Raw genomic sequence first — 20,846 nt, 5'->3', positions numbered from 1 at the left:
GAACATCCTCTCCTTTTTAATTTCCTTAAAATACCCTCCACACAGTATCCCCAAAGAGATTAGGCCAGAGGGGCTGGCGCAGAGAGGTAAGAAGTAGAGATTGTAGGTAGGAAGCAGTGTGGAAACTAACCGTTAGCCCTGAGAGCAGCAAGCAGGCAGGTGACGAGGCGCTTGGGTGCCGAGGGGTCGCAGCAGTGTGGCAGGAGGCTGACGCTCATGACGGCGGGGTGATGGCGGCTCACCTCCTCGGGCACCGTGTGCTTGGCGTTCTCAAAGTGCGAGCTCCACTCCTAAAGGAAAATCCACAAACACGTCTAGTAGGAAGGTACAAAACTAATATTGTTTTGTTTATTTGGATGCTCAAACTGCTAAAAAATACTTGTCAGTTGACTGCACTGTGTTGAATGCAGTTACAGATATTATCGATTCGAGGGCTTAAAGTCAAACAACGTTACCTACAAAAAGACAGACCAATTATTAGTGTTGCCATTTATTTATTTTTATAAAACTCCATTTTAATTTTAGGGTTTTTTCTATGTATTCAATTTATAAAAAAAGGGTTTATTAGTAAACAAATTATACACGTAACAACTGTTCCGCCTCCTTAATGCACTATCAAACAGTTTGGTAATGCCTTCAGAAGGTATAACAGCTGTCACGCGTAATAATAATTACACAGCAGAAATTTTTTGTAAATAAACTGTTTTTTATAAATTGAATATATAAAAGAAAAACCTAAAATACAGGGTTTTCCAATAAGAGGTGTTATTTTGATATTCAATCGTAAAAGATCAATGATTTTGTTGCTTGTGTGGCACGTAGCGCCGTCTTGTTGAAAGTAAACGTTGTCCAGATCAATACCATCCAATTCCGGCCATAAAAAATCATTAATCATCTCTCGATAGCGCAATCCATTCATCGTAACTGTTGCTCCAGCCTCATTTTCGAAAAAGTAAGGTCGGATGACTCCGCCGGACCATAAACCGCACCAAACAGTCACACGTTGAGGATAGAGAGGCTTTTCAACAATAACTCTTGGGTTTTCCGAGCCCCAGATGCGACAATTTTGCTTGTTGACAAAGCCACCGAGGTGGAAATGGGCCTCATCACTCAAGATGATTTGCATTTGATTCACTCAAGTGAATTTTAATAATTTCAATGCATTGTTGAAGCGTGTATTGTTCCATTTTTATTAATGGCGTAGTTTCTACTTGTCAAATGTCAAAAAATGACAGCTTCAAAAGTAACATCTATCGAAATAGAGGGCTATTCAAAATAACATCTCTTATTGGAAAACCCTGTATTATTGCTATGTTTTTTGTAGATAATGTTATTTGACTTTAATACCTAGAATTATTTGTAGGAAATGATGTTTGATATAAAACCCTCGAATTATATCCAACTATTGAGGCAAATTCTCATCAATAGTGTTGACGGCATCTACATAGTTGTTATTTCCAAAGACTAGTTATATTTTGACACAACGCTATTCAAGACGGTTCATAACATTACAGTAACGAAGGTACGAATGTAGAAATCAAATAATCCACAGTGAAAACCTTTGAACATATGAAATATAAAAACAAACAAAAAGTATACCTGCACAACATCATTAGGATACTTGTCCATCATGGCAGGGGTCCATTCTCTCTCCTGCCTCCTGCTGAACACCTTGGTATCGGGGGCTGCGCAGGCGTACCCCAGAAGCTTCACAGGGGGGCTGCCGCGGGGGCCCGGCTCCTCCTCCACCACCATGCACAGCTCGGGGTACAGGGACAAGTAGGGGGCTAGAAGTCTACCATACAAAACAAATGGATTAATAAATATTAATAATGGTCCGCCGTAATCTTTAATTCTATTTTAGAGATGGCCAGAGTTAGTACAGTGAAACCCTTTTAACTCATTCCCTTTTGGGACAGCTATCTTATCACGGTGACCATAATTTAAGTCTCTCGACAAAATGTTTATTTTTACGTAAATAGTAGTGGCATTGCCATCTCTTGAATATATTTTTTTTATTGAATTAGAAAAATTAATTTAATTAGTTTTACATTCAAAAATAAATTTATATTTATTAATACAAAAAGAAAAAGTTAAGTCACTTTTTACTCCATCAAAATATTCAGGACAAGTTCGCGCAACAATTAATTCAGTTGCAGTGGTCAGTTTCATTCAAAATAACTTCGGATGGGATGGGTTAACTATCCCGCAGCCAAGTGGGGTAGTACCCAAAATTAATATCCTCCTTGGTAACCGGATAAATCATCACATCTTTAAAAAGTTATATAAAGTCATGGAAAGTGATAAAACAAAAACTTTATTAACTGGGTTATGTAGGTTAGGTTAGGTTAAAAAAAAAAATTCCATCGTTTCTAATGACTTTATATCACTTTTTAAAAGTGTGTTAAATTGTCACTGTGTTGAGTTATCATGGAACCATCCTCCTTATATTAGCTTAAATACTTGACATATCACTTTAGTATTTTACGTATTTCTGAGCAAATACATAAGTTACCATTGATAATTGACTGAATAATTGGGATATCTATAGTTCAAAAGCCCATAAGACAGAAAAATGCATGGGGTCGTCAGAAGTCCCACTTGGTTACAGGTGTTTTGTTTGGCATCTTGGCCTGTCGAGAGTTAAGAAGTTCCAACACAAGAAGTTTGATGCTTAACCCTTGGTGTGCCTTGGTAACCCTTAAATGCCATCCTCCCTTATTCCAGTACTCTTTAGAGAGCCAGGGGTAAAATGCCAACCGCCCGACGTATATTGGCTGACAATATTTTCTTAATAACTTATTTGTTTTTCGCAAAATGATGTTTTTGTAAATTGTACTGTCTTACGAAATAATGTGTTTATATGTTTATAAAAATTTTATCCATATATCCTATGTAGTTTCACCAGGATAGCTACTTATATTCAGAGAAAAAAAAAATCTCTCCATTATCTCCGTTATAAAAAATATACAATTTAATGAAGAAATAAGAAAATATATTGAGTTTTATTATATGAATCCAGCTAAATAAGTGTTCTTCACAATAAAAACAGACAAGGAATTTTCCAACGTGCTATTTCACAGATTAAATAAACATATTTGCAAGTGACGAAACGACAAGCTAGAATAGTATTAAGATTGTACGTTATTTCCTTGCCAAGCCAATAAAAAATATTTTAGTATGCTAGAAGCATCTTTTACAGTTCAAAATACCACAAAATCGAGGCAAGTGCAGTGAGCTATTAGCAAATACACAATGGATTCGCTGGCACACGACAAGTACGACTTTGTGATGGGCCACACAGTAAAGCTCTTAGTAATGATCCCAATGGCTGGGCGGCTTACTGGTTGAAACACGTGCGTGTGAAGGTACCCAACATAAGCAGCTCGTGCACGTTCGATCGACACCGGTTCCGTTCCCAAAAACAGATTTATTTTCTGTTAGGGTTTTTTCAAAGACAAACTGGTGTGAAGCCGGTTGTAAAGGAATAAGAGATTTTCACTGTGTTTGTACAAAACAATACGGTCAACATCAATTTCAAGTTGAGGCATATTATTAGTAGGTAGATTTTCCCACTATGAACAAAAACCTAATTTACCTGTCGGCTGGTAGTGCTTGGAGTTCCGGAGGGAATTGATCAGAACAATCCATTCCATCTCTACAAGTTCTGTGACATATGGAGCACAACTAGAACAAAACAATACATTCATCAGAAAAATCCATTACGTGTCTAGATATTCTGTGGCATATGGAGCACAACTAGAACAAAACAATACATTCATCAGAAAAATCCATTACGTGTCTAGATATTCTGTGGCATATGGAGCACAACTAGAACAAAACAATACATTCATCAGAAAAATCCATTACGTGTCTAGATATTCTGTGGCATATGGAGCACAACTAGAACAAAACAATACATTCATCAGAAAAATCCATTACGTGTCTAGATATTCTGTGGCATATGGAGCACAACTAGAACAAAACAATACATTCATCAGAACAATCCTTTATGTGTCTAGATATTCTGTGGCATATGGAGCACAACTAGAACAAAACAATACATTCATCAGAACAATCCATTATGTGTCTAGACACATATCTAGATATTCTGTGGCATATGGAGCACAACTACAACAGCCAATACATTCATCAGAACAATCCATTACATGTGTAGATGTTCTGTGGCATATGGAGACAAATTAATGTTTACCTAAAAGTGAATAACTAAATTGAATTTACATAAAGGCAATGGTTTAACCCTAAAAGTGAATAACTAAATTGAATTTACATAAAGGCAATGGTTTAACCCTGCTGGGGGGTACTCATCTAACTTAACTAAAAAATTGACAGCTGAGAGTGGAGAGCCGGTACTGTGAATGCATTGCTGTCTTAATTGCGCACAGTCTTATATATACTGAGTGAGAGAGATTGACTGGTGAGCCTTCAACATGCAATCATAATATTGCGTAATTATAATATTGTTTATTACTTTGCAGAAAAGGGTTCATCAGGTAGTCTAGTTATGGTTTTTGGCAATATTATCAGGTAGAGGTATGTAAAACAGACCTAAAATCCGGGGGAAAAATTAACACTTTAACAATTGCGCATTTTAATTACTGTAACACTTTGTCAGCAATTCACCAAGCCCCTTTTCACAATGCTTTTTTCCTAGAAGATGCTGATCACAGATCCACTCGTGATTGTGTTTCATATTGTTTATATCAAACTCATGAGATCTTTTTGTGATCTGCATTATCGAGACGGCTACACACACACAGGCAATTTATATAAGCGAGGCTTGGTTGTTGAAGTTTTAAAAATATTGTAAATCGAGGAAATATTTCTACGAGAATTTATAATTAACACTTACCTGGTCCTTATCACCGTCGGCATATGGCCGTATTGTGCAAAGCTGCGAGGTGGGTGAGGCGGGCAGCTTGTAGGTTAACAGGTCATTGCCGTTGTCTATTGGGAGCAGGCGTTGCAGGTCAGCCGTCAGCCCCCCGCGGAACACCCACGGCTCCTGGTCCCCTGACATGAAGGCCTCCTTCCAGCCCTTGGAGAACCCTGGAATCAAATGTTAAGGATGTGTTTTTTGCCATATTTCTAGGTAGATAATACGGAGAACGGTTCCATGATACCTCAACACAGTGACAATTCAGTACACTTTTAAAAAGTGATATAAAGTCATTAGAACGATGAAATTTTTTTTTTAAACCTAACCTAACCTAATTAAACACAGTTAATAAAGTTTTTGTTTCATCATTTTCCATGACTTTATATAAATTTTTAAGGATGTGATGAATTATCATTGTGATGATTTATCCGGTCACCACGGAGAACACATGAAGCACTTGCTCGCAGTATCCTTGAATATAGTTCCATTGTTTGAATGGACTTGAAAAGTCTGGACAGAGCATTATTACGATTTTGTTTGAATGGCATTGAAGCCAAATCTGAGGGTGAGGGAAAATTGCCTGGCAGCCATCTTGTATGAAAAAGTTTTCAAATGACTTATTATAAATTTATTTTTGTGTTGTTAATGCAGTTAACAACGGCTTAAGATTTTACGGTAAACAGAGCGATTCAACTGCTTAACGATTCTGCATTGATCAACAACATTTTCAACGTCACTTACACATTTGACGAATGTCACAAAATAATAAAACTGCCCCCATGACCTTTTTATACTCAAATTTGTAATCTTCTCCGTAGTATATTGGTTTATAACTGTTACACGTGCGTCCCGAGACTGCAACGGAATATGGCCATTTTAATTTCATCTTCATTGATCGTGGCCAAATAAATAAATTTATCTATTATCTCTAAATTTATTTTTATGGTTCGTTCTTCTCAGGGTAAGCTGTTGGATATTGGATTAGTTTGGAATAGTCTTTTGGTTATGTACATCTCTACTAGACATTTTTGTGGCTTTTCGGATTCAACGCGATCAGTACGTAATGCTTGGCATCGAGCGATTCTGCCAGTGGAAAGTCAAATATTGCTGAGTTAGAAATAAATTATTGTGTTTGTACTTACATGTGTAGCTGCCTTGAGTGAAGTTCGCAATATTTGGTGGAAATTTAGCGAGTGCTGGAAGAAATAAATATCAATCAGTATCCTATAAGAGTATACCTAAAATATTAGTAAAAATCAGTAACAGCATGTACTATTATCGTCTCCATCCCGGCTAAAGTTGACAAACTCAAAAATACAATCCAGAGTTATATGAAATGTAAAAATACAGTCCAGAGTTACATGCAATGTAAAAATACAGTCCAGAGTTATACGCAATGTAAAAATACAGTTCAGAGTTATATTTTATTATTTTTTTTATTTATCTATACACGGTGTCCGGAAACTCGTAGTACAAGCGGGAAACGGGAGAATCTACACCACATGGGGAACCCAAAAAAACATAAAGTTTTTTGATTTGAGCATTTTCAAAAAAAAAAAAAAAACAAAAAAAAATATTTTTCGGCTATTTTAGAGTTAGTAAGTTTTTTCTGGTGTTTAGGGTTGAATAACAGATGTTTTATCCCTGCAGAGCAGAAATATTTTATGATTACACCGGGTTAAATGAAGGGTGATTTCAAAATAATGCTTAAAATCCGAGTTTCTTCATTTGTTTTACTTTCAAATAGTTTTAATTAGTTGGGTACTTTGATCTTCAGTAATAATTTATAAGAATTTGATTAAAAAAAAAAAAAAAAAAAAAAAAAAAAATCAACTTCAAACTCGATTTACTCGATAACGAAAGCTCTAATAAAAAAAAAATATACTACAAAATCGACTCCAAATGTGATGTAGATTCACCAGTTTCCCGCTTGTACTACGAGTTTCCGGACACCCTGTATAAAGTTTTTTTTACAAGTGGTTTTTCAATGCCTGTCTCACTAGGGTAAACCTGTGTCGAGACAGACATAGAGTACATCGATGTATATACATATAGTTAAGTGAATATGAATAAGGGTAAATACAAAATATAAAAATAATACATAATAATTTCAATACAATCAAAAGAACGGTTGGGTTTTTTTTTTTTTTTTTTTTTTTTTTTTTATAGTCGGAGGCGGTTTACTTACGTTCCCCGCGAGCACTTAGGCCATAGGCCCATTGTACTATCTCCCATTTTTACCTCATTCCCTTGCCAGTATCCCGGTCCCTTTTATGAAGTTCACCAGGGCTGTCATTGGATATGTGGCGATGTCTTCTGGTTCCACACTGTGTCTTCCCAGGTATCTGAGCCTTATTCCCAGCAGAGCGGGGCATTGGCACCATAGGTGAATTGGAGTCTCTTCCTCCTCTTCACATTTCCTACAGATGTTGGTGTTTTCCACTCCCAACAGTTGCATGTGTCTCCTGAGATGGCAGTGTCCCGTTAATAGTCCTACCAGTTCCCTCAGTGAGTTTCTGTCCATATCGAGTAGTTGCCTGGTTCGGTTAGGGTCCGGTCCGTTTATGAGTACTTTAGATTGCCTCATTCCGGGTGCCTTCTTCCATTCCTTCCAGTGTTGGGATTTGACCCACCTCTTGATATGTAGTTTGGTGTGGCAAGCTGCTACTCCTACGGCCGGCTCAGATCCCACAAGTGGTGCTTTCGCCCCTTTCCTTGCTAGTTCGTCAGCCCGCTCGTTGCCCTCAATACCTTTATGTCCTGGTACCCAGAGCAGGGTTACTTTATTGATGGTCGCCAGTTCTATTAGGATAGTCCTGCATTCCATCACCAGTCTGGAGTCGCATCGGTTACTTTCCAGTGCCATTAAGGCCGCCTGGCTATCAGAACATATGTTTATGTTCTTATTTCTGTACCCGATACTCATATTCTCCTGTGCGCAGACTAAGATGGCTTTCATCTCAGCTTGAAACACAGTGCAGTGCATTCCTAGAGGTATACTGAGTTCCCTCTTAGATCCCTGTAGACAGACCCCGGCCCCTGTTCCTTCCTCCATCTTGGACCCGTCTGTGAACCAGATTAGTTCCTGTTTGGAGTTTGGACCTGGGACCGTGTCCCATTCCTCCCTTGTGGGGTACGTCACTTTAAACAGCTGTCCGAAGAAGTATTCGGCTTGTTTGCCGTCCTGCTTCATCCCAGCCGTCGGACTAATTGCCCTCAGTCTTATTCCTATCTCCGTGTGACTGTTTCTGGGCAACTCTCCTCTCCATTGGCCATTGCAATGTAACCTGTAGGCTGCCGCCATCGCCGCCCCCTCTATTTCTATGTTTAGTGGGGGTAGGTTCAGCAGCACTCCCATGGCTAGTATTGGAGTGGTTCTCATGGCTCCTGTGATGCTTCTGCATGCAAGTCCCTGTATGTGATTGAGTGTGACCATCACTGTTTTCAGTGTTGTTCTCCTCCACCAGACCAGGGCTGCGTGCATGATCCTTGGTTTTACAACGGCTGTGTAAAGCCATTGCATCATTTTAGGTTTGAGACCCCACGTTCTGCCGCAGATTCGCCTAGTTGCCCACATCAGAGCACAGGCCTTTCTGCCTACAGTTTCCACCTGGTTTTTCCAGCTCAGTTTGGCATCTATGATGACTCCGAGGTACTTAACCGTGTCAGAGGGTTCTAATTCCTTTCCATAGAAGGTTGGATTGCTCCATCCTTCTAGTTTCCTTTTACGCGTAAAGATTACTAGTTCTGTCTTGTCTGGGTTGACTGACAGTCCTGTTTCTTCACACCATTCTTCCACTGTTGCCAGTGTTGACTGTATAAGGCCTCGGGTTGTGTCTGCATCCCAACACCTTATTATGGTTGCAATGTCATCCGCATACCCTTGCGTATATAGGCCCCTGTTGTTGAGTTTCCGGATGAGGTTGTCCACCACCAGGCTCCACAGCAAGGGTGATAAGACCCCTCCCTGTGGACACCCTCGTGTCACCAGCACTTTGATGCTTACCTCACCCCTTGTCACCGTAAGTATCCGGCCTGAGAGCATGTTCCTCAGCCACCTTCTGGTGGTTTTGTCGAGTCCATGTCTTTCTGCCGCTTCATCAATGGATTTAATAGTGGTGCAGTTAAATGCTCCCTCTATATCCAGGAATAGCCCTACCGCCAGTTCCCCAGTCGCTTGTGCCTGCTCCAGTTTGTACACCAACCTGTGCAGTGCCGCGTCGACTGACTTACCTGCTTGGTAAGCAAACTGTAACTCGTGGAGGGGCTTCTCTTTCAATGCCCCGTCCCTTATGTACCTGTCCATTAGCCTCTCCATCTCCATTAGGTTGGGTTAATCCTGTTAAGATTGTGTTCATTACAAATGTGGGAAAATATAAATAGATCATTTAAATTAAGTTTGAATTTGGTCGTGTGTAAATAGTACTTGTTGTCTATGTGCAATTTGGTTTACATATGCTTGCAATAGTGGGACGCCCTGTGATTGCAATCCATTTATATGCAATGCAAAAATACAGTCCAGAGTTATATGCAATGTAAAAATACAGTCCAGAGTTATATGCAATGTAAAAATACAGTCCACAGTTATATGCAATGTAAAAATACAGTCCAGAGTTATATGCAATGTAAAAATACAGTCCAGAGTTATATGCAATGTAAAAATACAGTCCAGAGTTATATGCAATGTAAAAATACAGTCCAGAGTGATATGCAATGTAAAAAAAGTGTTTTAACCTTTTCTATGCGTCATTAATTTGTATCACTTCGTTCACACGCGGGGCTATTTATCATCAATCTAATTTATGACTTTAAACAATAATCACGCATGGATTTTAAAATTTGTTTTAAAAAATACGTCGCTTATGTCTTGAATTATCTTTTCAAGTATAAATAAACAATCCGAACATCAATGAGACTTGATAAAAATTCGAAGTATATAATATTCGTAATCTGATACGGTATACCCGGGCGGCCATGTTTATATTTCAAAGATAACGATACACATGCTTATAAACATACCGGAGTAGAGCTCTTCAACTGTGGTGCGATGTAAGTGGTTGATTTATGGGTGCGATGTCGCGTTTGACTGGATACATGAAATATTGACACACTTAAAAAGGTTCATATAATAAAAAATAACTACACTTAAATTTACAAAAATAATGAAATAATTTTTCTGTTATTATGTCACCGTAAATATGTATCACTTAATATATTTTTTTATCGTGATAAATTTTGAAACAGTTCTCAACGCATAACGGCACATTGCACTCTAAGCACATAAATTTAGTAAGTTTTCTGACTTTGGGCTTCAGTGTTGAAGTGGCACAGACACGACACCTTCGACGAGGGTTTGTGTTTTTTGCTGAAGGGGGAACTTTAATGGGCATGTGTTTGGAAACAATTTTCGATGATAAACGCATCGGGTAATCTCTTGATGTTGTGGGACGTAAAATACTCGGCAAAGTTTTGTGATATTTCTCTAGTAATTGCTCAATCACAGCCATTTGGAAATCAGCCAAACTGACTTTTTTTGATGTTACAGTTTGGTATATTATGTGAGCATTTAATAAATACAAATCAATTATATGAAATGCAACTTTCCTGTACCATTTGAGTGACTTCCTCATACAACTTAAGTTGCTTAGCATCGTATCAGCTTTGTCTACTAGACCCATGTTCTTGTTATAGTCTAGAACACATTGTGGTTTTAAAATGGGCTCTCCTGTCGATCTATTTATTTTTCCCGATGGTCCAACAGAACCATCATGAAGAGTGGTCAGCATGTGGATTTCACGCCTATCGTGCCATTTCAAAGCTAACAACGGTGATTGGTGCTTTGATTGGATTTCCCCTTTCTTCAATTTAACAAAAGGTGCCATGCCTTTCCTGTTTTTCCGAACAGTGCCACAAGCATTAGTTTTTTTTTCGTGTAAATATTTAAATAAATTTGGACTAGTGTACCAGTTGTCGCACCACAAATTATGACCCTTTCCGAAATAATCTGACAAAAGGGTGGTTACAACGCCTCCCGAAATACCAATACCTTGAGTATCATTTTTTTCTGTATCAGAACCAACATAAATTATAAAATCGAGAATGAAACCCGTCATGACGTCACACATCACAAACATTTTTATTCCAAATCGGTGACGTTTAGATGGAATGTATTGCTTGAATAATAGACGGCCTTTGAAAACGATGATGCTTTCGTCAATACATAGATTTTCATGGGGCATCATAGTTGATTTAAAAATATTTCGTGTGTGGTCAACAAGAACACGTATTTTATGCAGTCTATCAGTAGGCGTTTGAATATTACTATCACTAAAGTGGAGCATCTGTAATATTATCTGATAACGGTCTCTGGGCATTGTCTTTCCAAATATTGGTGAAAAGATTATGGGGTTCGTACTCCAATGTTCCTCGATAGCTAAGTGTTTGTTCCTAGTCATGGCAAATGTTAACGCAATAAAAACGTACATTTCTGAGACTGTTGTATCAACCCATTTTGTAACTCTCGATTTTGCTGTAAAATCCATCGTCCTAACTTTATATTGATAAAATTGATTTGTTTCATCAACAATTTTTGTCATAATTTCTGTATTCAAAAAATGTTCAAAAAACATAAGTTCGGGCGTGTCTTCAGTTAACCTGGTATCTGGATTGATACCTGATGCGAAATCGTCGAATTCATAAATAATGGGTACGAAAGGGCCGGCAGTCCACAGATTTTCAACCACTTCTTCTCCTTCTTCAATGTTCATTTCGGGTTCAGAATCATGGCTTTCATGTATTTCAGCATCTTCGCAATTATTATCGACGTCACTGTCACTAATTTCAAAATCTGAATCTATTTCTAAAGTAGCACCAAATATTTCTTCGTCATTAAGACCACGACCCGACATTTTGTATTTTGGCAATAAAAATACTTTCAAAAATTGATAAAACGTCAAACTTGTACAACTTTACACTTGATTTTTCACTAAAAAAAAGTTTTAACCACGTATCTTTATTTGAAAATAATCTAACACTGACGAAATTTTATATTTCTTCAATAGTTTGAATGAATTTATGTAACTGAACTTATTTTAAAATATGATAAATCAGATGAATGTACACTGTAATTAAAAAAGTTCATATCCACGAAAAAGCAAACAATAATTCGATAAAACAATGTAATCTACACGGCGAGCGTCTCTGTTTGAGAATCTTATAAAATGCGCCTGCGCAATAACGTGTGTAAAGACGCGGGAAGAATTCAAACTGATTCATTTTTCGCTCTGAGTTGGAAGATCCCTTCAAATCTTTGTATCGATGATTAGGATACGTATTATGGATAAATATCGTAAGATGTCAGTAGTGTAAAGATGTGAGATTTTTTAAGAGTATAAGTTTTACCGTGCTCAAGCATGTTTCATACCCATAACGCCGAAGAAACTTTGCGTCGCACAGATGTGCCACCCGCGTACAGGGCATGTACAGTGCGTCGCAGGCGTGCGTCTCCCGCAGAGAAAAGGTTAAGATGAAGGAATAGGATATCAAATGTGTTAAAGTCTATCTAAATTTTTATATTCATTATTTTAAAGTGTGATGCACAATCTTGTTTTTGATTTGGTTGGTGATGTTTTGAACATTGAATTATTGTAATGAAAATAGGGTAGGAACTAAAGAATGAAATATATTTATTTAAAATTTGATGTGATCAATTTTTAAATTATAATAGACAGTAAAGGAAAAACAAAGGAAAATCACCACAAGACGATGTACTAATGTTAATGAAGCAAGGAATGTGTGTCAAGACCGAGTTGTTTGGCGGTCCGTCCTCTCTGCCTATTGCGTGATGGTTAGTTAGTAATCAGTAAAGGCTCTGGCAAACGAGCAACTTTTTAGGGTAATTTCTTGCCGTCTTCTTCTTTCACCGGCGAAAAAAGAAAACGACAAGCAATTGCTGTAAAAAGTTGCTTGTGTTTACCAGTCTTGAGAAAAAGGTGGTATTAGTGATAGGTTGTGGATTTTACATAGAATGAGGTGTCTCCTAATTTTTTATGTTTATGAAAATGTATTGTATTTAAAGAGTTAATAACAATGGTAGAATTAGTTTTTCGATAATTCTGAAAATGACAAAGTTATGCGTTAGACGTCACACGCAGTGCATTGGTACTGTACACTATATCATAATTTCGAATGTACCGCCATGTATGTGATGTCACACGCTTTTTGGCCAGTCACAAATATGAACATTTTGACGGCTTATATCTTCGATATTTTTGTAATATGTATTCAAATAGTTCTGTCCTCAGCATGCTCTAATTAAGATGATATATTTGTAAATAATGCAAATTTCAATGTAGGAGACAACTTCATTGTTGTGTGGTTATCTTGGTGTACAAATAAAAGTCTCGTTCAACTCAGATGCAGTGTTTATTGTTCAATAAAAATCGTTTTGACAGTCACAATATTTACGCGTTTACTATTCACAATACTATAGAATGCGGGCGATATCTAGGTCAAGGTTCCTAGCGCGGTAGTACTTGGTTGACGGACTGGAGACTGAATACTCGCTGCGTCGGGCTTATTTATAAGGTACAGCCGGCGGCAACAGTAGGTAGGTGAATTCGCAAATAAATCGGAGCCACTCGCTCAGTCTGGGCCTTTCGGGAACTTTCGGCGGCGCTGCGTTAACGCATAGGCGATCGGCTAGAACCTTCTAGCGAGTTGGCGTGTTGTGCCAGACTTGCTCGCAACGTATTGTCGTAGGTAGGTCGCGTTGTTTACGATCTAGCTGTCAGTAGTAACTCGCAAGTAGATACTCGTAGAAAGGTAGGTTGTTTATGTTTTTAGTTCTCGGTATTAATTTGCAAGTACCTAAGTAGGTCGAGCTGTTTATTATTAATGAGACAATTCTGGATTGTTCTCTCGTCGCCACAGTTGTAATGAGTGTAATGAAAAGGAAAAAAAGTGGATAAATATTGAGATATCACTGTGGAATGAAACCAACCGAGGCCAATAAATGGCTGAAGAGCCTTTGCCTTGGCTAAAAACTAGACTATATCAACTGTTTTAAAACAAAATGGCGTAAATAACATATTGTTACTTTTCAGGAGAGCAAAACCAGTGAAAAATTTTAGGTACCCTTGTGGATGACAACTATCCTTTTTTATGCTCCATATTTGATGTTTTTATCTTCTTTTATGAATGTACATATGGACAGAATTTAAGTGTGTAATGTAAGTGACTTACCAAGCCACTGCACGTAAGAGTTGAGCAGGCCCACCACAGCGCGGAGGTCCCATACGTAGCCGCAAAGGTCGTGCGATAGTTCCTTGTTCCGGCAGAGCCCCAGGCGGCGCGATAGTCGCGTCACTTGGCCGCACAGGGTGTCAAAGTGGCGCGCGCGAAAGTGCCACTCTTGCGACTGAAAAATCACAGAATATTAATTATTTGTAAATTTCTTTTACTCTCGGAAAAAAAAGTTTAAGGGTAGTAACTACTAGTTTACCCTAAAAACGAAAAATTTAACTTTTCTAAGATAAACAGTAATTTTGCAAAACCATGCAAATTAATTTTCAAATAAAAGCATTTCTTTCATTCTTTAACCTAACCTCAGACTTATTAACTCCGCAATTCTTGATATCCTTGGTGGGCGAAGCAAGCAGTACAGGAGCATTGCACTTGAGCCAGTTGAACTCCTGCAGCAATTTAAGTCCCTGGCTCCCATGCTCAAAGGGAAGATAGAACAGATCACAGAGCAACATTAAATCGTCCATATTTAATGAGTCTTCTGTATACCTGGAAAAGAAACAATGTACATATTATTGACAGTTCCACCAAACAAAACAGAGCAAATGCCAAGTTTATCTTTGATTTTCGTTTTGTAAACTAGTCTTTAAATCTTTTGCACGCAATTGTAACGGCTGATGGCAAGTAATTGGCATTAATAAGCAGCAGTATCAACCCTTGACCGTCAACTTTGGTTGCCGATAATGTTCCGCATGGGGGGGATAAAAAACCTGAGCCAAAAGCTTAAGCATGCTCGTCACTATAACTATTTTCAACAAAGCGGGAATGAATATAAATTTTTATCACATGTTAACACGAGGCGGTTATGCGCGTAACACCATTCCAGGTTAATTCCTACAAAGTCACCTATGGTATATCTGCCTGCGACTAATGGACACACGCCTGCAAGAAAATTTTGGAAATTTTGCCACCGCTATTGACGAGCCACTGACCTACACACTTCGACTGCCGAATGAACCCGAGGTCGCGTTTGAGCCTGACCTAAAAAGCAGACTATAGACAGGCAAAGTATAGTCAGTTGTGGCCTACTCTCCCCCCCTGCCAAATTCCCCTTACTCGAAGCCCCACGACCGGGTGCAAATTACCCGTAAAAAATAGTTTTAGTGCAATTAAGTGAACCTGTTAATACCTACGAAATCGATAATGTGAATTTGTATTGTGAATAATTAAGAAATCAACAATTTAACTAAGTTATCTGTTTCTATTGAACCCCAATGACCGCATCATGTAAATGTAATGTCAAAAAAAAATTGTAGTACATAACATGTTTTTCCACATAAATGTGCAAAGGACTACAAATGAACTCATAAAAGGACTAAATTTTTTAAAGATAACCCTAACTGAACAAAAAATAACTGATTAACTTACCTATCACTAGCATCGTTATTTTCCATCACAACTTCCCCCCCAGAGAGTTCTACTTGCATACATCCATTCTGAAAGAAATGATTAAATATGTATAGGTTTGTATTCAAAATGTTCTTTATAAAAATAATTTCTAACATTTCAGAAAATTAATTTTTAAGTGACTATCATGGAAGTTAAAGTATGATGAAAATTTATAAAGAATAGCCTGTACGAACCTCATTTGTGTCAGTCATAACAATGTCAATATCATTACTAGGGCTCTCCAAGTTGGTGGAAACGCCGTCCACTTTCAGGGAGTTCTTCAGGCTACTGATAATAGCGGCGGCTGTCTCATTCTCTGGAGTGCATTCCATGTCCGTGTCAGTGTGAGGCGGACTCATTGTGCAAGGAGACTCTGGACCAACAGTACATATTAATTATTTTATTAAAACTTATTAACCTGATCTATGCAGCTGTCGCAAACGTGATCCACCAGCTACTATCCCTGTAAAAGGACGTCGCCTGTATGATCCATGTTTCACTAAAACATAAGCATTGTTTTGGGATAGATCACGTTGAAAAGGACAACATTGAATTTGTCTCATTGAAAAAACCCAATGAGTTATAGATGCTCTCGTCTGTGTCTTGTAATTCTCATTGAAGTAAAAGTTGACAATGAATATGTCTAAGTTTATGTTATAAGTATTGAAGTAGGATTTTTATATCAAAGGCAACACAAAACCCTATCAAGCAAATTACTGTATTTTCAATCTCTAATGTACAAAAATTGATTTATTTCATTACATACTAAGTAGATTTTAGTTATTTTTAATAAAAACAATAGTACATACCTCCCACGCTCATGGCTCCATTTTGGATCTCTTTATTCTCTAACCTTTCATCGCAATCGTCCACAATAATATCTGCTGTGCTATCTTCGTTATTGACCAAAACCTTGACTCCATCAACAACAGAATGTCCCAAGTCTCCAGAGTTAGACAAAGCAACTTTATCCTTCTCTTCCATATGAGAAACCCTTACTTCCAAACAGTCTGACACCGTACACATTAATTGATTTTGGTTATTTGACATGACAGTTATGTTCGGCATGTTCGAAACGCTAGAGTTTTCGGAACCTTGGTCGTTCGAAGTAACTTCTAGCATATCTGAATTGAAATTCATTTTAGGAGCGTCGATATTGTTATCAGTGTTGTTGAGAGCTTCTTGATATTCTTTCATTCCCATTATAGGGACGGGTATCGTGGAGACGGGTATTTCCGCTGGCATGAGGATGTTCGAGGTGACTAGTTGTTGGATCGGGTTGGGGATGGATTCGTTGGTGACGACTTTGGAGGCAGATACTAAAGAGTTCATGATGGGGTTGGCGACGGGGTTGAAGTTCTCTACTGCTGATACCTGAAAGTATAGACACATAAACATGTCACGCTAGTTAAAATTTTTGAAAGTGACAACTAACTAACTTTTTAGAGGTTTTTATATTACTGTATGTGGCAATGTACATCGTTCTTAATGTAAATACATATCTCAAAGCCAAATTTAATATTGATAATTAGTTTTTAAATAATAGACATGCTTCTACAAAATCAAATTTACTTTGGAATTTTCATGGAGAGTAACAAAATGTGTTCAAAACATGTAAAACCTAGCTCTAAACCTGCAAACTGCAGTGTACCTCAAGGTAGTCATAATTTCACTGGACTGCAAATAAAGCTAGCCGCACAATACGGATTAATAGTGAAATAATCTTCCATCAAATCACTTTGAAGACAGTATGTCTTGCGACTTGCGACTCGCTGGAGAAAAACTTGTTAAAATACATAATAAGCACTCTATTTTGCAGTCAGTGTGGATTTTTTATCTTCAGTACCGTGACCGTGTTCAGCATGTGGATGATGTGCTGGATAACAACCGAGTCTACTGCACGTTTTAATAGAAGGGTATCATACCGTGGTGCAGACGTCGGCCAGAGCTTGCAGGTGCGTGGTGTTGAGCGTGGGCACGGCGGAGGACTGCGTGGCCGTGGTGACGGGCGCCGTCAGCGACATGCACGTGTTCAGCATGGGGATGATGGGCAGGATAGCAACTGGGGCCACTGGACGTTTTAATACACATCCGCACACATCATCCAGACGAATAATGAGAGCAACAGCTTGCGGCTGACATATATTGCTTGATATCGATCGCTAATTTGAATTTTTGCTTACTTGGCCAATGTAATCTTTATGGAATGGTTATTGGATAAATGCATATTGTACATACGCAAATACAACTTTTATGTTAGCACACTCCTCAAAACTGCCGGCCTGTAAGCTCGGAGTCATTAACTATATTTATACGGAGGCAAATTTAATTTAATTTCGGGCATATTTTGTTGTTTATTTATTTCTTAACAAGACATTTATGAAACATTCTTGCGGGAATAAAAAAAATATTTGATTAGTTTAAATAATGCCCCCAGACAAAAGCGTTTTGCAGCATTCATAATAAAAAAAAAAAAAAAAAAGGTGGAATCTCTTTAAGTGCACAAAAAGGGCGTGATTTATTAGTAGTTCGCTAACGTTTATTGGTGGCTTGCTGCACTACATTTACCTCTCCAGACTGCACTTTATTCCGGACGACGCTAGGGTCTTTTGTGTTTGGTTAAACTGTAGCGCACCTTTTAAGTGTTTTCAAATAAGAGAATAATTTACGAAAATTCAGTGCAAATGCCAAAGTGGTGGCGAAAAGGTGAAAGAAGTAATTGCATTAAATCCAACATTCAAGTGCTTTGACGAAATTGCAAGGTACTTTAACCTGTTGTGTTCCAACATATTTTCAAAAAGTCATTTCTCTAAATTCTATTATGGGAAAACTACTTACGCTAGACTATACACTATTTTTATAAATATATAAACACATTATTTGGTAAGATGGTGCAATTGACATAATAATTTTGTAAAAACAAAGTAAGTTATTACGAAAATAGAATCAGCTGGCGCACGGTGAAAATTTTCTATCGGTGATCAAGAAGTTCGACCAAACATGAAGTATGTAGCATCAGACAACTGTTTGCTAACATTTTTTGACGAATCCATCCCATTTTAATAATACATATACATTGTCCTATTAAAATTTTTTAGACTGGAATGCATTATTAAAATATGATTTCAAAAATGAATTTATTCGATCGTGTGTTGTTTTTCAAGCAATATTTGTCAGTTCCACAATAAATTAATAATAATAATAATCAGCTACAAGACGGCACAGATAACTCTACTATTAATTCAGTTTTAAATGTAATTATTTGATTATTTCATTTGACAAATTTAAATAGACTTACTGTTGACCACAGGTTGGGGCTTAACTATAGGCCCTGAGGCATCTTTTTCTATCGAGAACTCCGGGAGCCAATCAAGAACGGCACTTCTGTAAAACGGATGGAAAATTAAATTTATTTCCATAGATAAGTGAAAAAAATGTGAGGTGAAAAAATGTATGAATGTGAGATAGCTTACCTTAGGGCTTGTCTATGATGATAGACGTGTTTATTTACTGTAACTCCTTCGTCTTCTACTCCTCCACCTTCTTTTTCTAATTTAATATCGGCGGCGACACTGTCAACTGGAAAAGAAATTGTAAATATTTTTTTGTTGGCTCAATGTTTGTGATTTGGGAATCTCCTCTCGTTTAGTAGTTACGTATGCAATCATTAGGCCAACTTAATAACTACTACAAATTAATATTTATTTCAGATGAACAAAGCAGTGGGAGCAATACTCCGTCTGCCATATGAAAGAATACCTAAGAAACAATAGAATACAAATATGCAAAAGTACATTACAGAAGTATAAAATGAATAAGTACCAAGGTAATTGTAACATATTTAGCACTAGGTATTTGAGGTGGCTTGAGGGATATTCTCCATCCATGGTATAGGTGCGCACTGTGTCACTGGGTGACGGCCTGGACGAGAGTGTTTAGCAATTTGCAGTAGCACCAACTCATCCCGGCCACTTAGTGGTGCGTCAAAGCAGCGAAACTATGCACCCTTCCTTCTGCGAACATCTACAAGGCGCTGTATCGCTAAGGGAGGCCCAACAGCGTAATACTGTACTAGTGTGTGTGTTCATGACTCGTGTGTACCTTGTCCATTGTTCGCTAGTGTAAAAGTTCATACAGCACGTCTGGAATAATTGTTTCTTCACCGGAGGAATCTGGCGAGCACGTTGGCTGGCAAGATCAGTATTCTTCCCTTGCGTTCTGTAATATTATTGATACAGAGACCGTCTTCATTACTCCAATAAGCTTTAAGCCGTAGGCCCATTGTGCTATCTGCCATTTTTACAGTAGCCCATTCCTTTAAATGAAGTTTACCAGGGTTGTTATTTATAGTTTCAGATAGGTGAGACTCCTTACCATCAGAACAGGACATTAGCACCTCAGGTGAATCAATGTTTCTCCATTCTCTTCATTTTTCCCACAGCTATTATTGGCGCTTTGCACTCTCAACAGCTGCATGATTGTGTGTCCCGAGGTGGCAGTGTCCCGTTGATCGTCCTAGTAGTTCCACCAATTACAAAATATAATGAATTCTTGACTTACTGTTTGTTGAAACGTCGACACTGCAGTTGGCCCAGTGAGCTAGTGTTCTTATAGGAACAGTATTGGCATTGTATTCACAGTTAGGATTGGACAGGACACCTCGTAAAAGGGGAATCAGCTCGGGCGATCGTCCCGTGTAGGGTCCTAGAAAGGGAAAAGCCTTTCTTATTGACAGTTGAATGACATGAATTATATTAGGAATGATAAAAAAAACCCTACAATAATGTACAAAAAATAAGCATGTATGTATTTTAGATTTTTTTGTTTCATGGGAGAATTTCATTGAACCATTGTAAAAGAAAACTTTATCTAATTATTTATTTGGGATCGTTCTGGTTTTACCATGATAGGGGCATCTTCAGATTGGTAATTGACTTACACTAGGTAATATTATATTTTCACACCCGGATCAGAAGAGACCTGTAAATTTGGGCACAACTAGAGTTGAGGAAAACAACATAAATTTAGGATTGTGTGTACTGGTACATATGTAAACACAGCCTTTAGTCTTGTTTATACCTACTTAATGTTATTAAGAGAAAGGGACAACAAGTGAACAAGATGATCGAATTAGGATATTTTTTACAGTAATTCAAAAAGTTTCATAGTGTGTTTTTTTTTATTTTTATTTTTTTTTTATTTTTTATTTAGGAGAAAAAACAGATACAGATATCAATTGACAAGAATATACAAA

The 20,846-nt window shown here is 37.7% G+C and overlaps 1 protein-coding gene across 2 annotated transcripts in view; it reads right to left on the bottom strand.

The window, feature by feature from the left end:
* Nucleotides 1-20,846, bottom strand: part of Oga (O-GlcNAcase) — a 34,599-nt gene that overhangs the window by 6,494 nt on the left and 7,259 nt on the right. Inside the window, exons 6-19 of one of the 2 annotated variants that reach the window (XM_089646881.1) lie at nucleotides 20,153-20,296; nucleotides 19,066-19,171; nucleotides 18,891-18,976; nucleotides 17,518-17,663; nucleotides 16,402-16,966; nucleotides 15,787-15,965; nucleotides 15,572-15,639; nucleotides 14,506-14,692; nucleotides 14,144-14,318; nucleotides 6,043-6,096; nucleotides 4,874-5,070; nucleotides 3,599-3,687; nucleotides 1,600-1,795; nucleotides 131-290 (exon numbers count right to left, since the gene is read on the bottom strand). In XM_089646881.1, coding sequence (XP_089503007.1) covers nucleotides 131-290; nucleotides 1,600-1,795; nucleotides 3,599-3,687; nucleotides 4,874-5,070; nucleotides 6,043-6,096; nucleotides 14,144-14,318; nucleotides 14,506-14,692; nucleotides 15,572-15,639; nucleotides 15,787-15,965; nucleotides 16,402-16,966; nucleotides 17,518-17,663; nucleotides 18,891-18,976; nucleotides 19,066-19,171; nucleotides 20,153-20,296 — 2,352 coding nt within the window. The remainder of the gene's footprint in view (nucleotides 1-130; nucleotides 291-1,599; nucleotides 1,796-3,598; nucleotides 3,688-4,873; nucleotides 5,071-6,042; nucleotides 6,097-14,143; nucleotides 14,319-14,505; nucleotides 14,693-15,571; nucleotides 15,640-15,786; nucleotides 15,966-16,401; nucleotides 16,967-17,517; nucleotides 17,664-18,890; nucleotides 18,977-19,065; nucleotides 19,172-20,152; nucleotides 20,297-20,846) is intronic. The other variant, XM_089646882.1, reaches the window with a different exon arrangement.

Source organism: Hesperophylax consimilis, chromosome 25 (assembly GCF_061612785.1).
Source record: "Hesperophylax consimilis isolate HC1 chromosome 25, BYU_Hcon_1.0, whole genome shotgun sequence".
Lineage (NCBI taxonomy): Eukaryota > Metazoa > Arthropoda > Insecta > Trichoptera > Limnephilidae > Hesperophylax > Hesperophylax consimilis.
The sequence above is the reverse complement of the archived record's forward strand: the minus strand, read 5'-3'. Positions and strand labels throughout refer to the sequence as shown.